Below are 13,981 nucleotides of genomic sequence, written 5' to 3' on the forward strand. Positions count from 1 at the left end.
CTGATGATGATGATGATGATGATGATGATGATGATAATTATAATACACAATAATTAAAATATGTAAAATATACACTATCCTGCATGCAATTTTGCAAAGAATATTTTGATATTTTATTGGAAAACAAGACATTTTTTTTACAGTTTGTTGGCATCAACCAAAGAATTAGTGTAATGAGAAGAAATGATCCTAACAGCCTGAAGTGAAACCAGTTATAAATCAAGTATGTGTGAAGGCATGAGCATTCATGCATGCAGAACTCACTGAGTACATCCAGCTCAGCAGTGATGGTGATTTTGCTGTTGCTGACAGAGCAGGTGTACTGGCTGCTGTCATTGAGGGAGGCGTTACTGATCTGTAAAGAGCCATCGGATAACTGACTCATTCTTGGATTGGCTCTTAGGGCGCCCCAGGACTCACCCTCCCTGTGAACACACAAAATATTCATTTTAGCCTGTTCAAATGGATGCAATGTGCAATATTCCAAGAACACCAATATTTAGAAATGCTGACTACTGAGTGTGATTCTGCCCATGTGCCCTAATGGACTCCCCGCAAAACAGCTCCCCCCCACCAATAATAGGGACAGCTGGCCGGAGCAGTTTTGGCATGTGAGGAAGGGACACCCCACAGGATCGAGTCTGTCTCACCATGTGACATTGGGCCGAGGAGAGCCAAAGGTCTCGCAAGCCAGATCAATCGCCTGTCCCTCTGCCACAGAGTACATGAGACCATCTTCTGTCAGAATCTGGGGAGGCAGTTCTAGAGAAACAAAAAAAAAAACACACAATCTATGATATTCTAGTCCCTGAATGTTGCCTTAGCAATCACCACAACAAAACATTTTTAAAAGAATTTACCTATAACATAGACGTAGGCATTGATGAGGATAGATCCGTGCTTATTGGCAGCTTTGCACTGATACACTGCAGTGTCACCAAGTTCCACATTCTTTAGAGTCAGAACACCATGTTTCACACTGCGTCGGGGGTCTGGGTCAATATCTACGCAAAAAAGACACCTCAGCACATCAATACAAGACCACATACCAATGTTTCTCATGTCTCACATATACAGATAAGCAGATAAAGATTATTCAATATATACAAACAAAATATACATTAAGACAGGGATTCCCAAACTCTTTTTTGCCTTTATTGTGATAGTATACTGTAGAGTGGACGGGAAGTGAGTTGGGAGACTGTGATGGGTGCGTAGCCCACCTCACATATTTGGCCTCTAACATTGGTTTGTTTTATTTTGAAGCTTAATTAAAAATGTTTTGTTACTTTATTTAAATTCCCTTGTTAGAAGAAAAACACAGGACAAGAGAACAAGTTAAAAGTTTATAGAAGGACTTTGTTTGGAATCTGCCCCTGTATATTGTTTTATGTTGGAAGAAGTAACTCCCTTCTCTTTCCACTACCTGTCCTGCCTGTTCTTGGCCTCGACCACCACAAATGGTGGCAGCAGGGGGATTGGCCAGTAAAGGACAGTGTTGAGTAGTGACAATATGGCTCCAAAGAAATTGACAAAGTTCAAAAAACGAGATGAAGCAGTTTCGGTGGAGGAGTTGGAGGACAAGCCAGCAGCAGTGAGAGGAGTTCCTCAGGTGGCTGATGATCCTGGGCAACTGACTCTGCAGGACCTGGCTGATATGTTGTTTCGGAAAAATATGGAGCTTCAGCAACAACAAGAGGCCCAAATGCAGCGGGAGGTAGTTCGGAAGGAGCAACGCTTGAAAACAATGCAGCATCAATTCAACCTTCTTAGGGAGGAAATGTATTTTCCTACCACCCCTGATCCTGGGGGTTTGTCAGAACCTGATCAACCGACTGAAATGCCTGATAATGTATCCAATGCCTCTGTGCCTCTTGCTTCAGATCCTGCCCGAGGTATGATTGAGCCCAAGTTGCAGAAATTGCAAGATTCAGGTGACATTAAACATTTTTATCATTTTTTAAATAATTGCTCTGGCCTGTAAGTGTGCAAAATTTGATTGGGCCCTTAGGTTAGTTCCCTTATTGATTGGTAAGGCTAGGAGTGCCTATGAGCACATGGACATTGAGGAGTCATTAGAATATGAAAAAGTAAAATCTGCCAATTTAAGCAAGTACGCCATTAATCCTGAAACTTACCGTCAAAGATTCCGCTCATTAGAGATTGAGCCTGATGAGACTCCAAAACTCTATGTACTACTTCGAGAACTTTATGAAAAGTGGGTGCAACCCAAGGGAAAGAATGTAGAGGCTGTGGGGGAAGTGAATATTTCAGAGCAGTATTTGAGAATGCTTTCACCAGAATTACAGGTATGGGTAAGAGAACATAAACCTAGTACAGCCGGTCAGGCTGCTACCTTGGCGGATGTGTTTGTAGCTGCCCGTCTCATTTACAAGCTTGGGGTGCAGAGCATAAGGGAATTGGTGAAGATAGGCATTTGTAAACATTTAATCAAGATGACTTAGAATTCCATTCTTCTAGTAAGAAGCCTAAAAGAGAAAATCAGTCCTCTAGGCATTTACATAAGACTAGTAAGGTGCACATTTGTTATTATTGTGGACAGGAAGGGCATAAATAGCCATGGTGTCCTGCTAAGACTTCCCAAATATGTTCTTTACCAAAATCAGGGGAAGAGAAGTTGTTGACTCAGTCTCAAAGCTTGACCGTTCCTCTAGAAGTGAGTGGGGAAATTGTGACTGCATTGATAGACACTGGTAGTATGCAGACACTAGTGATAAGTCATTTGGTCCCAAAACATTCAGAAGAGAGTGAAGGTAATGTGGTCATTAAATGCATCCATGAAGAGCAGACTTACCTTATAGTTGAAGTGCAGGTGACATGAGCTACCCTATTTATTGAGAATAGGAGTAGTAGACAAATTACCGTATCCTGTGATTCTAGGTCAAGATTTTCCTTCACTGTTGAATGTGTTGCTTTCTAAATTTCTAAGTTTCTAGTATGGTGATGACCTGGGCTCAGGTTAAACAGTCTGCTGATGAATCTGAAACTCTTAAAAGTCTCCCATTATTTGACTCTTAGCTGGAGGCTGGACCAGTTAAGGTGAGGAAATCTAGAAGGCAGAGGAGGAAGGAGAAGTACAGATATCTGAAAGCTGATGGTCAGGGAGAGGATCGTAAGCTGGATGAAGTGACTGGGTTTAAGATTCCCAGTAATATAGCTGAAATGCAAAAAGAAGATCCTGTTGTGTCTTTGCTGTATCAGCAAGCTAAGTTGACAAGCCAAGGAGAAGATGAGGGGTGCGTAAGAGACAGAGTAGATGAGAGGTTTGTCCTTCAGGAGGAGGTGTTGTATCGGCAACAGGGAGATAGTTTGCAGATGGGTCTTATCTTTGGGTCATTCCATTCCCTGGGCAGGCCACCTGGGTAGGCAGAAATCATTGGGCCGAATTTGGAAACATTTTTATTGGCCTGGTCTCAGAAGACATGTGGTGAAATTCTGTAAAACTTGTCCAGAGTGTCAGTTGACCTTTATAGACTCCCCTCTAAAGCTCCCCGTCAACCTCTTCCAGTTATTGGAGTTCCATTTGAATGACTTGCTATGGACATTGTTGGTCCAGTTGAGAAAAGTAGAGCAGGCCACAGGTTTATGTTAGTATTGAGTGATTATGCTACTAAACATCCATAAGTGTTTCCTTTGCGGACAGTTGGAGCTAAGCAAGTGGCATCCTGTTTCATTCAACTGATCTCTAGGGTAGGATTTCCTAGGGAGATTCTTCCAGATTGTGGGACCAATTTTACCTCAAAGCTCTTAAAGAAAGTCTATCAGTTGTTGAGCATTAAGAGCTTAAAGTCTACACTGTTCCATCCTCAAACGAATGGATTAGTAGAGAGGTTTAATCAAACCCTTAAAAATATGCTCAGAAAATGTATATATGAGACTGGCTCAGACTGGAATCAATGGTTGTCCTATTTGATATTTGCATACCGTGAAGTACCCCAGGCCTCCACAGGGTTTTCCCCCTTTGACTTGTTATATGGCCATGAAGTGAGAGGACCATTGTCACTGTTGAAAGAGACATGGGCCGGCCAGAAGGGAGAGGGGGAAGAAATGCGTCCTTTATAGTGGCAATGCATGAAAAGTTGCGAAAAATGACAACTCTGGCTCAAGAGCATATGGCAGAGGCTCAGCAGAAACAAAAATCCTGGTGTGATAAATCTGCAAGAACTCGTTCATTTGTACCAGGTCAGCAGGTGCTTGTAATGTTGCCTACAGTGTCCAGTCAGCTTTTAGCAAAATGGCAAGGGCCCTTTAAAGTACTCAAGAAAGTAGGACCAACAACCTATGAGGTTTCAACCCCAGGGCAAGCCCGTTCAAGTAGAGATTTGCATGTAAATGTTTTGAAGGAGTTGTCCCCTCGGAAGGACTTTATGCTGATTAAGTCTGTGAAGGACGAGAAAGAGGAGGAAGAGCAGTATTTTCCTGTTCAGAATTCGGCAGTGCTTAATTTAGATAATCTCTCTGTGTCCCAGCAACGACAACTTCAGCCTCTGTGTCATCCTGAATTGTCCAAGAAAGGCCTGGTCGAACAGAGCTGTTGGATCATGACATGAGTGGTGCAGTCCTGTGGTCTTAGTACCAAAAAAGGATGGAACTACAATATTTTGCATTGACTTTTGATATTTGAATTCTGTTTCACAATTTGACTCCTATCCAATGCCTCCTATTGAGGAGTTGATTGAACGCCTGGGTAATGCAAAATATCTTAGCACTGATGTTCTGTGTAAAGGATACAGGCAAGTGCCTTTGAGTTCCAGATCTAAAGAGTTGACTGCCACCGGACTCCTTGGGGCCTACATCATTTTAAGACTACGCCTTTTGGCCTGCATGGCCTTTCCAAAGACTGATGGATCAGGTATGCATGGCTTGTCTGACTTTACCTCAGCATACCTTGGTGACATTGTAATTTTTTGTGAAACCTGGGAAGAACATCGGAAGCACTTGCAGGTGGTTTTAAGATGCATTCAAGAAGCAGGGCTGACCATCAATCATGGTAAATGTGCCTTGGCAAACAAAGTGACTGAATGCCTTGGCTATGTCTTGGGAAATGGGGTCATTCGGCCTCAAGTGGGAAAGGTGCAAGCTATTAAGTCCTGTCCCCTACCAAAGACCAAGAAACATGTGAGGTCTTTTTTTGAATTGGTTGGGTGGTATTGTCGATTTGTGCCCAATTTTTCTTCCAGAGCAGTTGCCCTAGCAGATCTTATAAAAAAGAATGGTCCAAACCAGATTCAGTGGGCTGACCAGGCCCAGAGAGCTTTCCAGGATATTCAAGGAGCTCTACAGGAAGGACCAGTGTTGTACAGTCCCAGGTTTGATCAACCATTTGTTTTACAGACTGATGCTTCAGGAGTTGGACTTTTTGTTTGGTAGAGGCTAAATGGGTATTTATAGCATGGTTGGGAAGAGCAGAGGTTAGTCAGTATTGTCCAGCCACAGTAACATCATGATTGGCTGACCTTAGTGTTTCTATTGTGTGGTTACTTTGTTAAAAGGGGAGATTTACTTATTTTTAGGCCTGTTTAATTTTTGTTAGTTTCAGTTAACATCCATCTCAAGTTTTGGATTGTGTATGTACTTTATTTGGAATCTGCCCCTGTATATTTTTTCTGTTCCTTCTCTTTCCACTATCTGTCCTGCCTGTTCTTGGCTGTGACCACCACAGAAAGAGAGGGGGGACGGGATCGGGAAAGGTCCACGAGCCAGGATTCGAACTGGGGTCGCCCACAAGGCTATTGGCACTGGCTCACAAATATATTTTAATGACAACGTTTCAGTTGACAGCCTATTGTAAGTTCATCTGACGATTGTGCAAGGTACTATATATTTTATATATCTTATAAGTTAATATTTCAATTCAGCAACACATCTGCATGGTCACGGTTCTCTGATGTAATTTACCTGGTCACATGCCATGCAGGTAAACAAATATTTCATATTCTTCAAGTGTTTTATTTTTATTATTAAAATAATTTATTTTAAAATGATTGATTTATTAAAATTATGATTTTATCAATTAGTTTTTCCATCAAATCACAAACCCCCGCAGTTTCCCCATAAACCCAAGTTTGAGAAATCCTTCATTAAGACATGGAATGTTTCCTGACGGAATCAGTTACCAGTAAGAAGATTGCCATTGATGCTCCAGGTGACCTCGGGCTTGGGAATGCCGTCAGCCTTACATTCCAGTTTGATCGTCTCTCCTGGGGCGTACAGCTGGCTCTTTGGTTCTTTAGTCCAATATGGGGATGCTAGACCACCACAAAAAAAACAACTAATCATGAAAGGTCTCTGGCAACCATAATACAACGTTCTAGAAGGGATGCAAAGCAACCAACAAGCAATAACCAATTATACACCAATCATGCAAAACTAACAATGTAAATCCTGGCTGAGTTTGTTGCTTTCGTCAGCAAAGTCTAATTTAAAGTTTTTTTAAGTCATCCTCCCAAATATCTCACGTTCATACCTCACATCTAAATCTGCAGAGGAAGTGATCTGGCAGTGTTAAGCATACCGTACCTTCCACAGTGATGCTGTAGGTGTGAGTGACCATTCCTTGCAGATTTGTGGCGGTACATTGGTACTCGCCACTGTCAGACTCCGAGATATTCTTAAAGCGCAGAACTCTGTTATAACTGTCATTGGAGGTGCGTGACTCAGACAGGACTCCATCTTTCCTGATCCACTGGATACTGGGAGCGGGCCTAATGGGGGATACAACAGAGTGTAACCAAACGGGACATTTTTGAAGTAAGTACACTTTTTAAGTAAGTATTAAACTCTAAAAGACACAAAGCAGATTAGGTTTGACTTACAGGCCCTGAACAATGCATTCCAGCTCTAGGTTTTGGCCACTGAGCACCAGGTAGGAGCTGTGGGAGCCAGTGGGTCGCATCATTTGAGGCCTTCTGTTACGCACCACTGAGTTAGCTACAGATACAGACAAAGACAGAATTATTGAAGGAAATAAGAAGAGAGAGCATGGTAAACAATCACGGCTGCAGTAAGTGGGTGTTTATACAGGGCTAAAAACAATATCCCAGATGGATGGGTGGATGGATGGAACGATAGACAGACAGATGATAGATAGATGGATAGATAGAAAGATAGAGCGCGCGATAGAACAGACAGACCCATATATCTATTTTTTTTGACTGTTCAGGCCAAAAGTTTTATTAAATAGCCTTATAAAAAGGACAGTCAGCATCCACTGCCTTGGTGCTTACAGGGGACAACAGTGAGTTTGATGGGCTCTTTGAGCATGATGATGCGTGCGCTGGGGAACTGAGTGTTACAGGTGTAGTCATCTCGGCTGTCTGCCGCAGTCACATGAGAGAAGTACAAGTTCCCATCGCGACCCTGAATCACACGCTCGTTTTGCTGAATGTGCCGCAGCCCTAAGAGAAAAAGAGTGTAGAAATAGATGTATATACTGTATACAGATATTGCTGAAATGTTGTTCTTGTTTAACATGGATAAACCAGGATAAAAACAGACTAACTTTTGTCCATCCAGTGGATGACCGGGGCCATGGTGCTGTTAGGAGGATTACAGGGAAGCACCACACTCTCCCCTTCCTCCACCTTCTTTGACACCTTCTTCTCCTTCTGCAGAGTGGGATTGTCTGCGAGAGAGAATTCGTTAAAATGACACTGCTATTCACATGATCCTTCCGAAATCATTCTAATATGCTGATTTGGTGCTCAAGAAATATTTCTTATTATTATCAATATTGAAACAGTGCTGCGTAATGTTGTGGAAACTGTGATACATATTTTCAGGATTCAGCAGAATTTTTTGAAACATTATAAGTGTCTTTACTATCACTTTTGATCAATTTAAAGTATCCTAGCTAAAAAAGTTTATTTTTTAAAAAGTGACGCTTACTGGTCCCAAACCTTTAAGTGATAGTGTAAATGAATTAAAATGTATTAAATTCATTCTCAGATGTGGAAAGGGAAGACTTTTAATTATTATTTACAATAATTGACCATTTCGAATACATTTTATCCTTGTGAGAAACTGGAGTATGCTAATTAGCTAGCAAGTAATTATATGCAGCACAGCTGACAAAACAAACGAACACCAGAATGCAATTAAAAACTACATAACTAGTCCCACATTATTTAGAAGATGCCTTGGCTTGAAATGATATGAAATAAGTGTGTGATGGTGCACATATTAATGTGGCCAGCACCAGCTGTGTGTGGAGTTCATAATATGCAGGCTATTGTTAGCCCTGCTCATGCTGAGTACTCTCACTTCCTGCACATATTAATCCCAGGAGTGGTCGTCCCCGCTGACACACTTACACGACTCACACTGGTTTCTGAGGTAACTGTTGTCAGGGAAACTGGCAGAGAGGTCGGGACAGAGTAAGGGAGACAGGTAGATTGCTAGATAGATGTGTTGTTGTTGTTGTTGTTTTTTTGTACAACAGGCCGCTCAGTGTTGTGTTTGATAGCTAATTGGGAAGCAATCTGGGATTTATATTCGTTCTGGAGTTCTTCAGAGCTTGTGTGACTGGCACAAACAATCAGCTGTAATTTTCCACTAAATGACATTTTCTGCATATGACACAACAGGGGGCAGGGGGCTTGATTTTGGGCTGTTATCTGCTGTGCGCCAGATTCTCTCAACAGAAAACTCGCCACATGTGGGAACGCCAGGGATATCAAACAGGCAATCATAAGTGTGCTGCTCAATAATGTTGTGGTAATGAGAGTGACTTACTCTCTGTGACAATACGAGCCTCATTAGACACCGCCGTGCCGAGCTCGTTAGATGCGTAGCAGTTATATCTGCCCTGGTACTGGTGGATGGGTCCATCTTTGGCTGTCAACGAGAAGGTCCCAGAATCTCTGGACACTGAGAGGTCGGGGTCTTTAGATGGGTCAAACTCCAAACCATCTTTCACCCAGCGGAACCTAGAGATGATACAGATAAGAAATAAGTGGCAGTATTTTTTTTTAACATAGAAAATAACATCCATAAATTAAATTGATATAGTGACAGTATTAGTATTATTTTTTTTAAACAAAGATGAATAATAAATTATCTCTAAAAAGCACCATTCTCCCTCAAGTTGTTCCGAACCTGTTGATAGTCAACTGTTTGATTACCCATATTCTTCAAAATTGTTCAACAGAAGAAAGAAATTCATACAGGTTTGGAACAACTTAAAGTATCCCTTTAATACTTCTATTAAAAAATTATGCATTAAATTAATCAAAAGTGACAGTAAAGACATTTACAATGTTACAAATGATTTCTATTTCAAATAAATGCTGTTTCTTTTGGATTTTCTATTCATCAAGAATCCTAAAGAATACAAGGCATCACAGTTGCCACAAAAATATTAAGCAGCACAACTGTTTTCAAAATTGATAATAATTATAATGTTTCTTGAGCAGAAAATCAGCATTTTAGAATGATTTCTGAAGGATCATGTGACAATGAAGACAGGAGTAATGATGTAATGAGTAAATTCAGCTGTGACAACACAGAAATAAACTACATTTTAATATATATTAAAATAGAAAATAGTTATTTTAAAATGTAATACTATTTCACAATATTACTGTTTTACTATTTTGATCAAATAAATGCAACCTTGGTTCTTTTGAAAACATTTTGAAAACAAATCTTACCAAGCCTAAACTTTTTAACTACAAAGGTACACATAACTAATTTTAATGCACATTAATATCATTTTTAAGTCACTGTAACCACTTTATAATGCATTATAATATTGGTAGCCAATGGAATGGCTTGATGAATGTCAATTTTAGAATATATTGAGTGGGACATATAGACAGGCCTGTCCTTTTTGGATGGATGGATGGATGGATGGATGGATGGATGGATAGATGGGGTGAAATAACGATAGATAGATAGATAGATAGATAGATAGATAGATAGATAGATAGATAGATAGATAGATAGATAGATAGATAGATAGATAGATAGATAGATAGATAGATAGATAGACAGACAGACAGACAGACAGACAGACAGAGAGATACATAGAGGGATAATCAAGTAGAATGATAGAACGAGTGAATGAAAGAACGATAGGTAGAAGATAGAATGATAGAAAGATAGAGAGACAGACAGATACATAGATAGATAATCAGATAGAACAAATGAATGAATGAAAGAACAAATGAATGAATGAAAGAACAAATGAATGAATGATAGTACGATAGAACAATAGATTAGATGATATATAGATAGATGATAATAGGTTTAAATGTGTATAGGAGTTGGTTATTATAATGTAACTGTGGCTACAATTATTTATGAAGGATGAGCAGAAAAAAAGCAATGTATAAAGGCTTTAAATAAATGGTTACCAAATGATGTAACTGTGTTGCTATGAATACTAACGTGGGTGGGGGATTCCCAGTTGCATCACAAGTGAGTGTGATGTCGTCTGCTGAGAAGGTGGTGATAGACTGTGGCTGGATGGTAATCACTGGGGGGCTTTTCACTGCGGAGAGAGTGCACAATCACACTCCAAACATTAAATTACCCTGTATACTTCTGTAAGCTGTGAAGTTAGCAAAGCAACACCCTTAAAATAGAAACAGACATCTATTTCCAAAGAGCTATAATAACTTTATAATAACAGCTCATTTGTTAGTTGCTTCAGATGTGGATGATAAAGGCATGGTTGTCACAGTAGTTATGGCAGCCTTTCCGATGACCTGCTGTAATAACAATATTCAAAACAACTTAAAGATCCGCAGCGCCACCGACTTCAGTAAAGTTTCCCACTAAACCTCAACAATGTTCTGAAGCAAGAGCCTTTGAATTTCATCAACGCACTCTCTCGATCAGTTCCAGGAAATGGAATATCGTCTATATCATTAGAAACTCCCAAGTGAAAAGAGGGAAATTAAGAGTGTGGTGTAAAGTGTGCAGAGGCCCAAGATGTTCTCTAAGTGTCTGTTGTTTTTCACGGATGAGTGGCCCACGAAAATTCAGAGAGCAGGAAGAAAATTAGAGTAGAGGAATCAGTAAGAGAGGCAGACCGCGAGAGCATAAAGCATTAGTGATATAATCTGAGGACAGAGTCACTGAAGCAATAATAAGTGCTTATACTGGACACATAACAACACTGATGTCTGGGAATGGGTACAGTGATCCCTCATTATGCAGTTTATGCCCTCATCAATCTATCTATCCATCTATCTAGGGTGTAACGTACACATATTTGACTTGTACCGAACCGTTTCGGTACAGGGCTTCCGGTATTGTGGTGCGCGTGTGTACCGAACTGTACGAATGCAATCTACAGTTTTACAGTAGGCTTCTTTTACACGCAGAACATACTTAAATCGAAGTTCCCACACAAACTATTAAGTATTCTGTTCATTTTATCACGAAAATGTTTTAATTTGACCTGACAGATCACTATGCGCGTCAGTTCGACGCGCGAGTGAACGCTATCATCTCTTCCTAGTCAAAGAATAAACACGAATCAACAGCTGACGGTATGTTGAGGATACACATTACAAATTACTGAAAATTAGCATACAGTATGTCGTGTAATCGCTCAATCAGTGTTTCAACAGTGGAAAGACGCCAATAAAACAGCTTGTAAACAATGTCACGTAGCATTTACCTCAAGTCATTCAGTGTCCACAGCTGTTAGTTCATTAGAGAAATGAACTCTTTCGCTAAATATATGCACTATATTAGCCTATATATTCATTATATTCGACTTAACCTGTTAGTGATGTCTTGATTATTTAATGTATGTTTCAATGAATCTGTCATGAAAATGACAGCCACTGTGTATAAATTATATTTCATCAATGAATTGAAGTAAAAACATAATTTTATGATTAGATTTAGAAGTTAATGCAAAAACTGCCTAATGTGTATGTTTGCATACAATGTGTTGTTTGAGTGTTGATTATTATATCTAAAAATAAATAGCTACTTAAAGCTGCACTATTTAAATTTTCCGTCCACTAGAGGTCGCCTATTGAAAACAAAGGCATAGTTTGAAATCTTGAAAAAAGAAATCGATACTCGGTTACTTAACGTAACCTCGGTTCTCTCTAGAAGAGGGAACGAGTATTGCGTAAGTTCCTTACGCTACGGGAAAGTATTCTTTCTTCGAGATTTCTGAAAAACCCAAAATTATCCTTAATTTTGTAACATTGTCAACGCAGTGCGGCAGCCTGGCAGACCATAGCAGGCTATTCCAGCGTGCTATTGGCTGCTCTGCTGGCAACTGCAGCAGCCTATCGGTGAGCCCGCGTGACGTGGCGACCAATGAGGGCGCTTCGCGCCCACCTGGCTTCATTTGCCTACAGGTGGGGCGTGGCCACGTGTATATAAGCAGGGCTCACGGGCTGCATATTCGGTTTTCTTAGTTCTGAAGCGTAAAAGCCAGCGGGGCGCACGGCAAGGAACGCAATACTCGTTCCCTCTTCTAGAGAGAACCGAGGTTACGTTAAGTAACCGAGTATCGTTCTCTTACGAGAGGTTCTCTCGTATTGCGTAAGTTCCTTACGCTACGGGAACATATTGTCAACGCTGTGCGCGCCTCGCATACAGCATATGTATCCCAGGGAACCGGGGAAAAAACACTGCTCGGGCAGGGTGGCCGGTAAAGGAAACGGGCCACCACATATACGGACACTTCATTTGAACTGACGGGTGGTTACAACAGGTGGTTACAACACCCTGTCCCATGAATGAGGGAACGGCACCTGCCGGTCTCCTTCAAATTCACCACACCTTGTCTCATGAATGAGGGAACGGCACCGCCGGTCGCCTTCAAATTCACAATATCTTGTTATATGAGTGAGGTAACGGCACCGCCGGTCACCTTCAAACTCACAACAGCTCGTCTCGTAAATGAGGGAACGGCACCGCCGGTCTCCTTCAAATTCACATGAGCCTAGTACCGAACTTACTACCAGTATGTGAGCTATGTCTGCGCAGAATCACTGGGCAGAACCAACAGCCCTATTGAACTGATAACACTTTCGCCTGTAAGGCAGGAACTTCCAGATTGTAAAATCTCACGAACGTAGACGGGGAGGCCCAGCCTGCCGCCATACAGATATCGTGGATGGAAATCCCTCTGGCCCAAGCCCACGAAGAGGCCATGCCTCTGGTGGAGTGTGCTCTGACACCTAGCGGGCACTGCAGATGTTTGGAAGCGTATGCAGTTGCAATCGCGTCCACTATCCACCTGGACAGGGTCTGTTTCGAGGAGGCGAGACCTTTAGCGCGCCTTCCAAACGAAACAAATAGCTGCTCAGAACGCCTGAAGGCGGCGGAGCGTGTGACATAAACCCTCAATGCCCTGACAGGGCAGAGGATATTGCCACCGTCCCCCTCGTCGGATGCTGACAGAGCCGAGAGGGAGATAATCTGCGCCCTGAAGGGAGTGCCGATCGCTTTGGGGACATAACCATGCCTCGGTCTGAGAATGACCTTAGAGTCATTAGGACCGAACTCCATACACGTCGGGCTCACTGAGAGCGCGTGTAGATCCCCCACGCGTTTCACTGAAGCCAGAGCTATCAGGAACGCGGTTTTTAGCGAAAGGAACCTTGGTTCCACAGTCTCGAGCGGTTCAAAGGGATGAGCCTTCAGGGCCTCTAGGACCAAGGCCAGATCCCATATAGGAACCAAAGGGGGCCGCGGGGGATTCATCCGTCTGGCTCCTCTGAGGAAACGGATGATGAGCTCGTTCCTTCCTAGCGTACTACCTAGCGTCGTCTGAGCGAACGCTGCTATAGCCGCCACATACACTTTGAGTGTGGAAGGGGACCTGCCCAGTTCCAAAAGCTCTTGGAGGAAGGAGAGCACCCGCTGGACCCCACATTGCTGTGGGTCCAATCCCTTGGAAACACACCACTCAGTGAACACCGACCACTTAGAACTATATAACCGCCTCGTCGAGGGGGCTCTAGAGTGTGAAATCGTGTTC

At 41.9% G+C, this 13,981-nt stretch overlaps 1 protein-coding gene across 2 annotated transcripts in view; it reads right to left on the bottom strand.

Moving 5' to 3' along the window:
* The window catches only part of l1cama (L1 cell adhesion molecule, paralog a), a 78,690-nt gene that overhangs the window by 17,296 nt on the left and 47,413 nt on the right, over positions 1 to 13,981 (bottom strand). For both annotated transcript variants that reach the window (XM_079803156.1, XM_079803155.1), the window contains exons 3-12: positions 10,411 to 10,513; positions 8,755 to 8,948; positions 7,523 to 7,645; positions 7,248 to 7,418; positions 6,837 to 6,951; positions 6,541 to 6,725; positions 6,138 to 6,269; positions 861 to 1,004; positions 651 to 762; positions 265 to 425 (exon numbers count right to left, since the gene is read on the bottom strand). In XM_079803156.1, coding sequence (XP_079659282.1) covers positions 265 to 425; positions 651 to 762; positions 861 to 1,004; positions 6,138 to 6,269; positions 6,541 to 6,725; positions 6,837 to 6,951; positions 7,248 to 7,418; positions 7,523 to 7,553 — 1,051 coding nt within the window. In that variant the 5' untranslated portion in view covers positions 7,554 to 7,645; positions 8,755 to 8,948; positions 10,411 to 10,513. The remainder of the gene's footprint in view (positions 1 to 264; positions 426 to 650; positions 763 to 860; positions 1,005 to 6,137; positions 6,270 to 6,540; positions 6,726 to 6,836; positions 6,952 to 7,247; positions 7,419 to 7,522; positions 7,646 to 8,754; positions 8,949 to 10,410; positions 10,514 to 13,981) is intronic.

This window comes from Gobio gobio (assembly GCF_949357685.1).
Source record: "Gobio gobio genome assembly, chromosome: 21".
NCBI lineage: Eukaryota > Metazoa > Chordata > Actinopteri > Cypriniformes > Gobionidae > Gobio > Gobio gobio.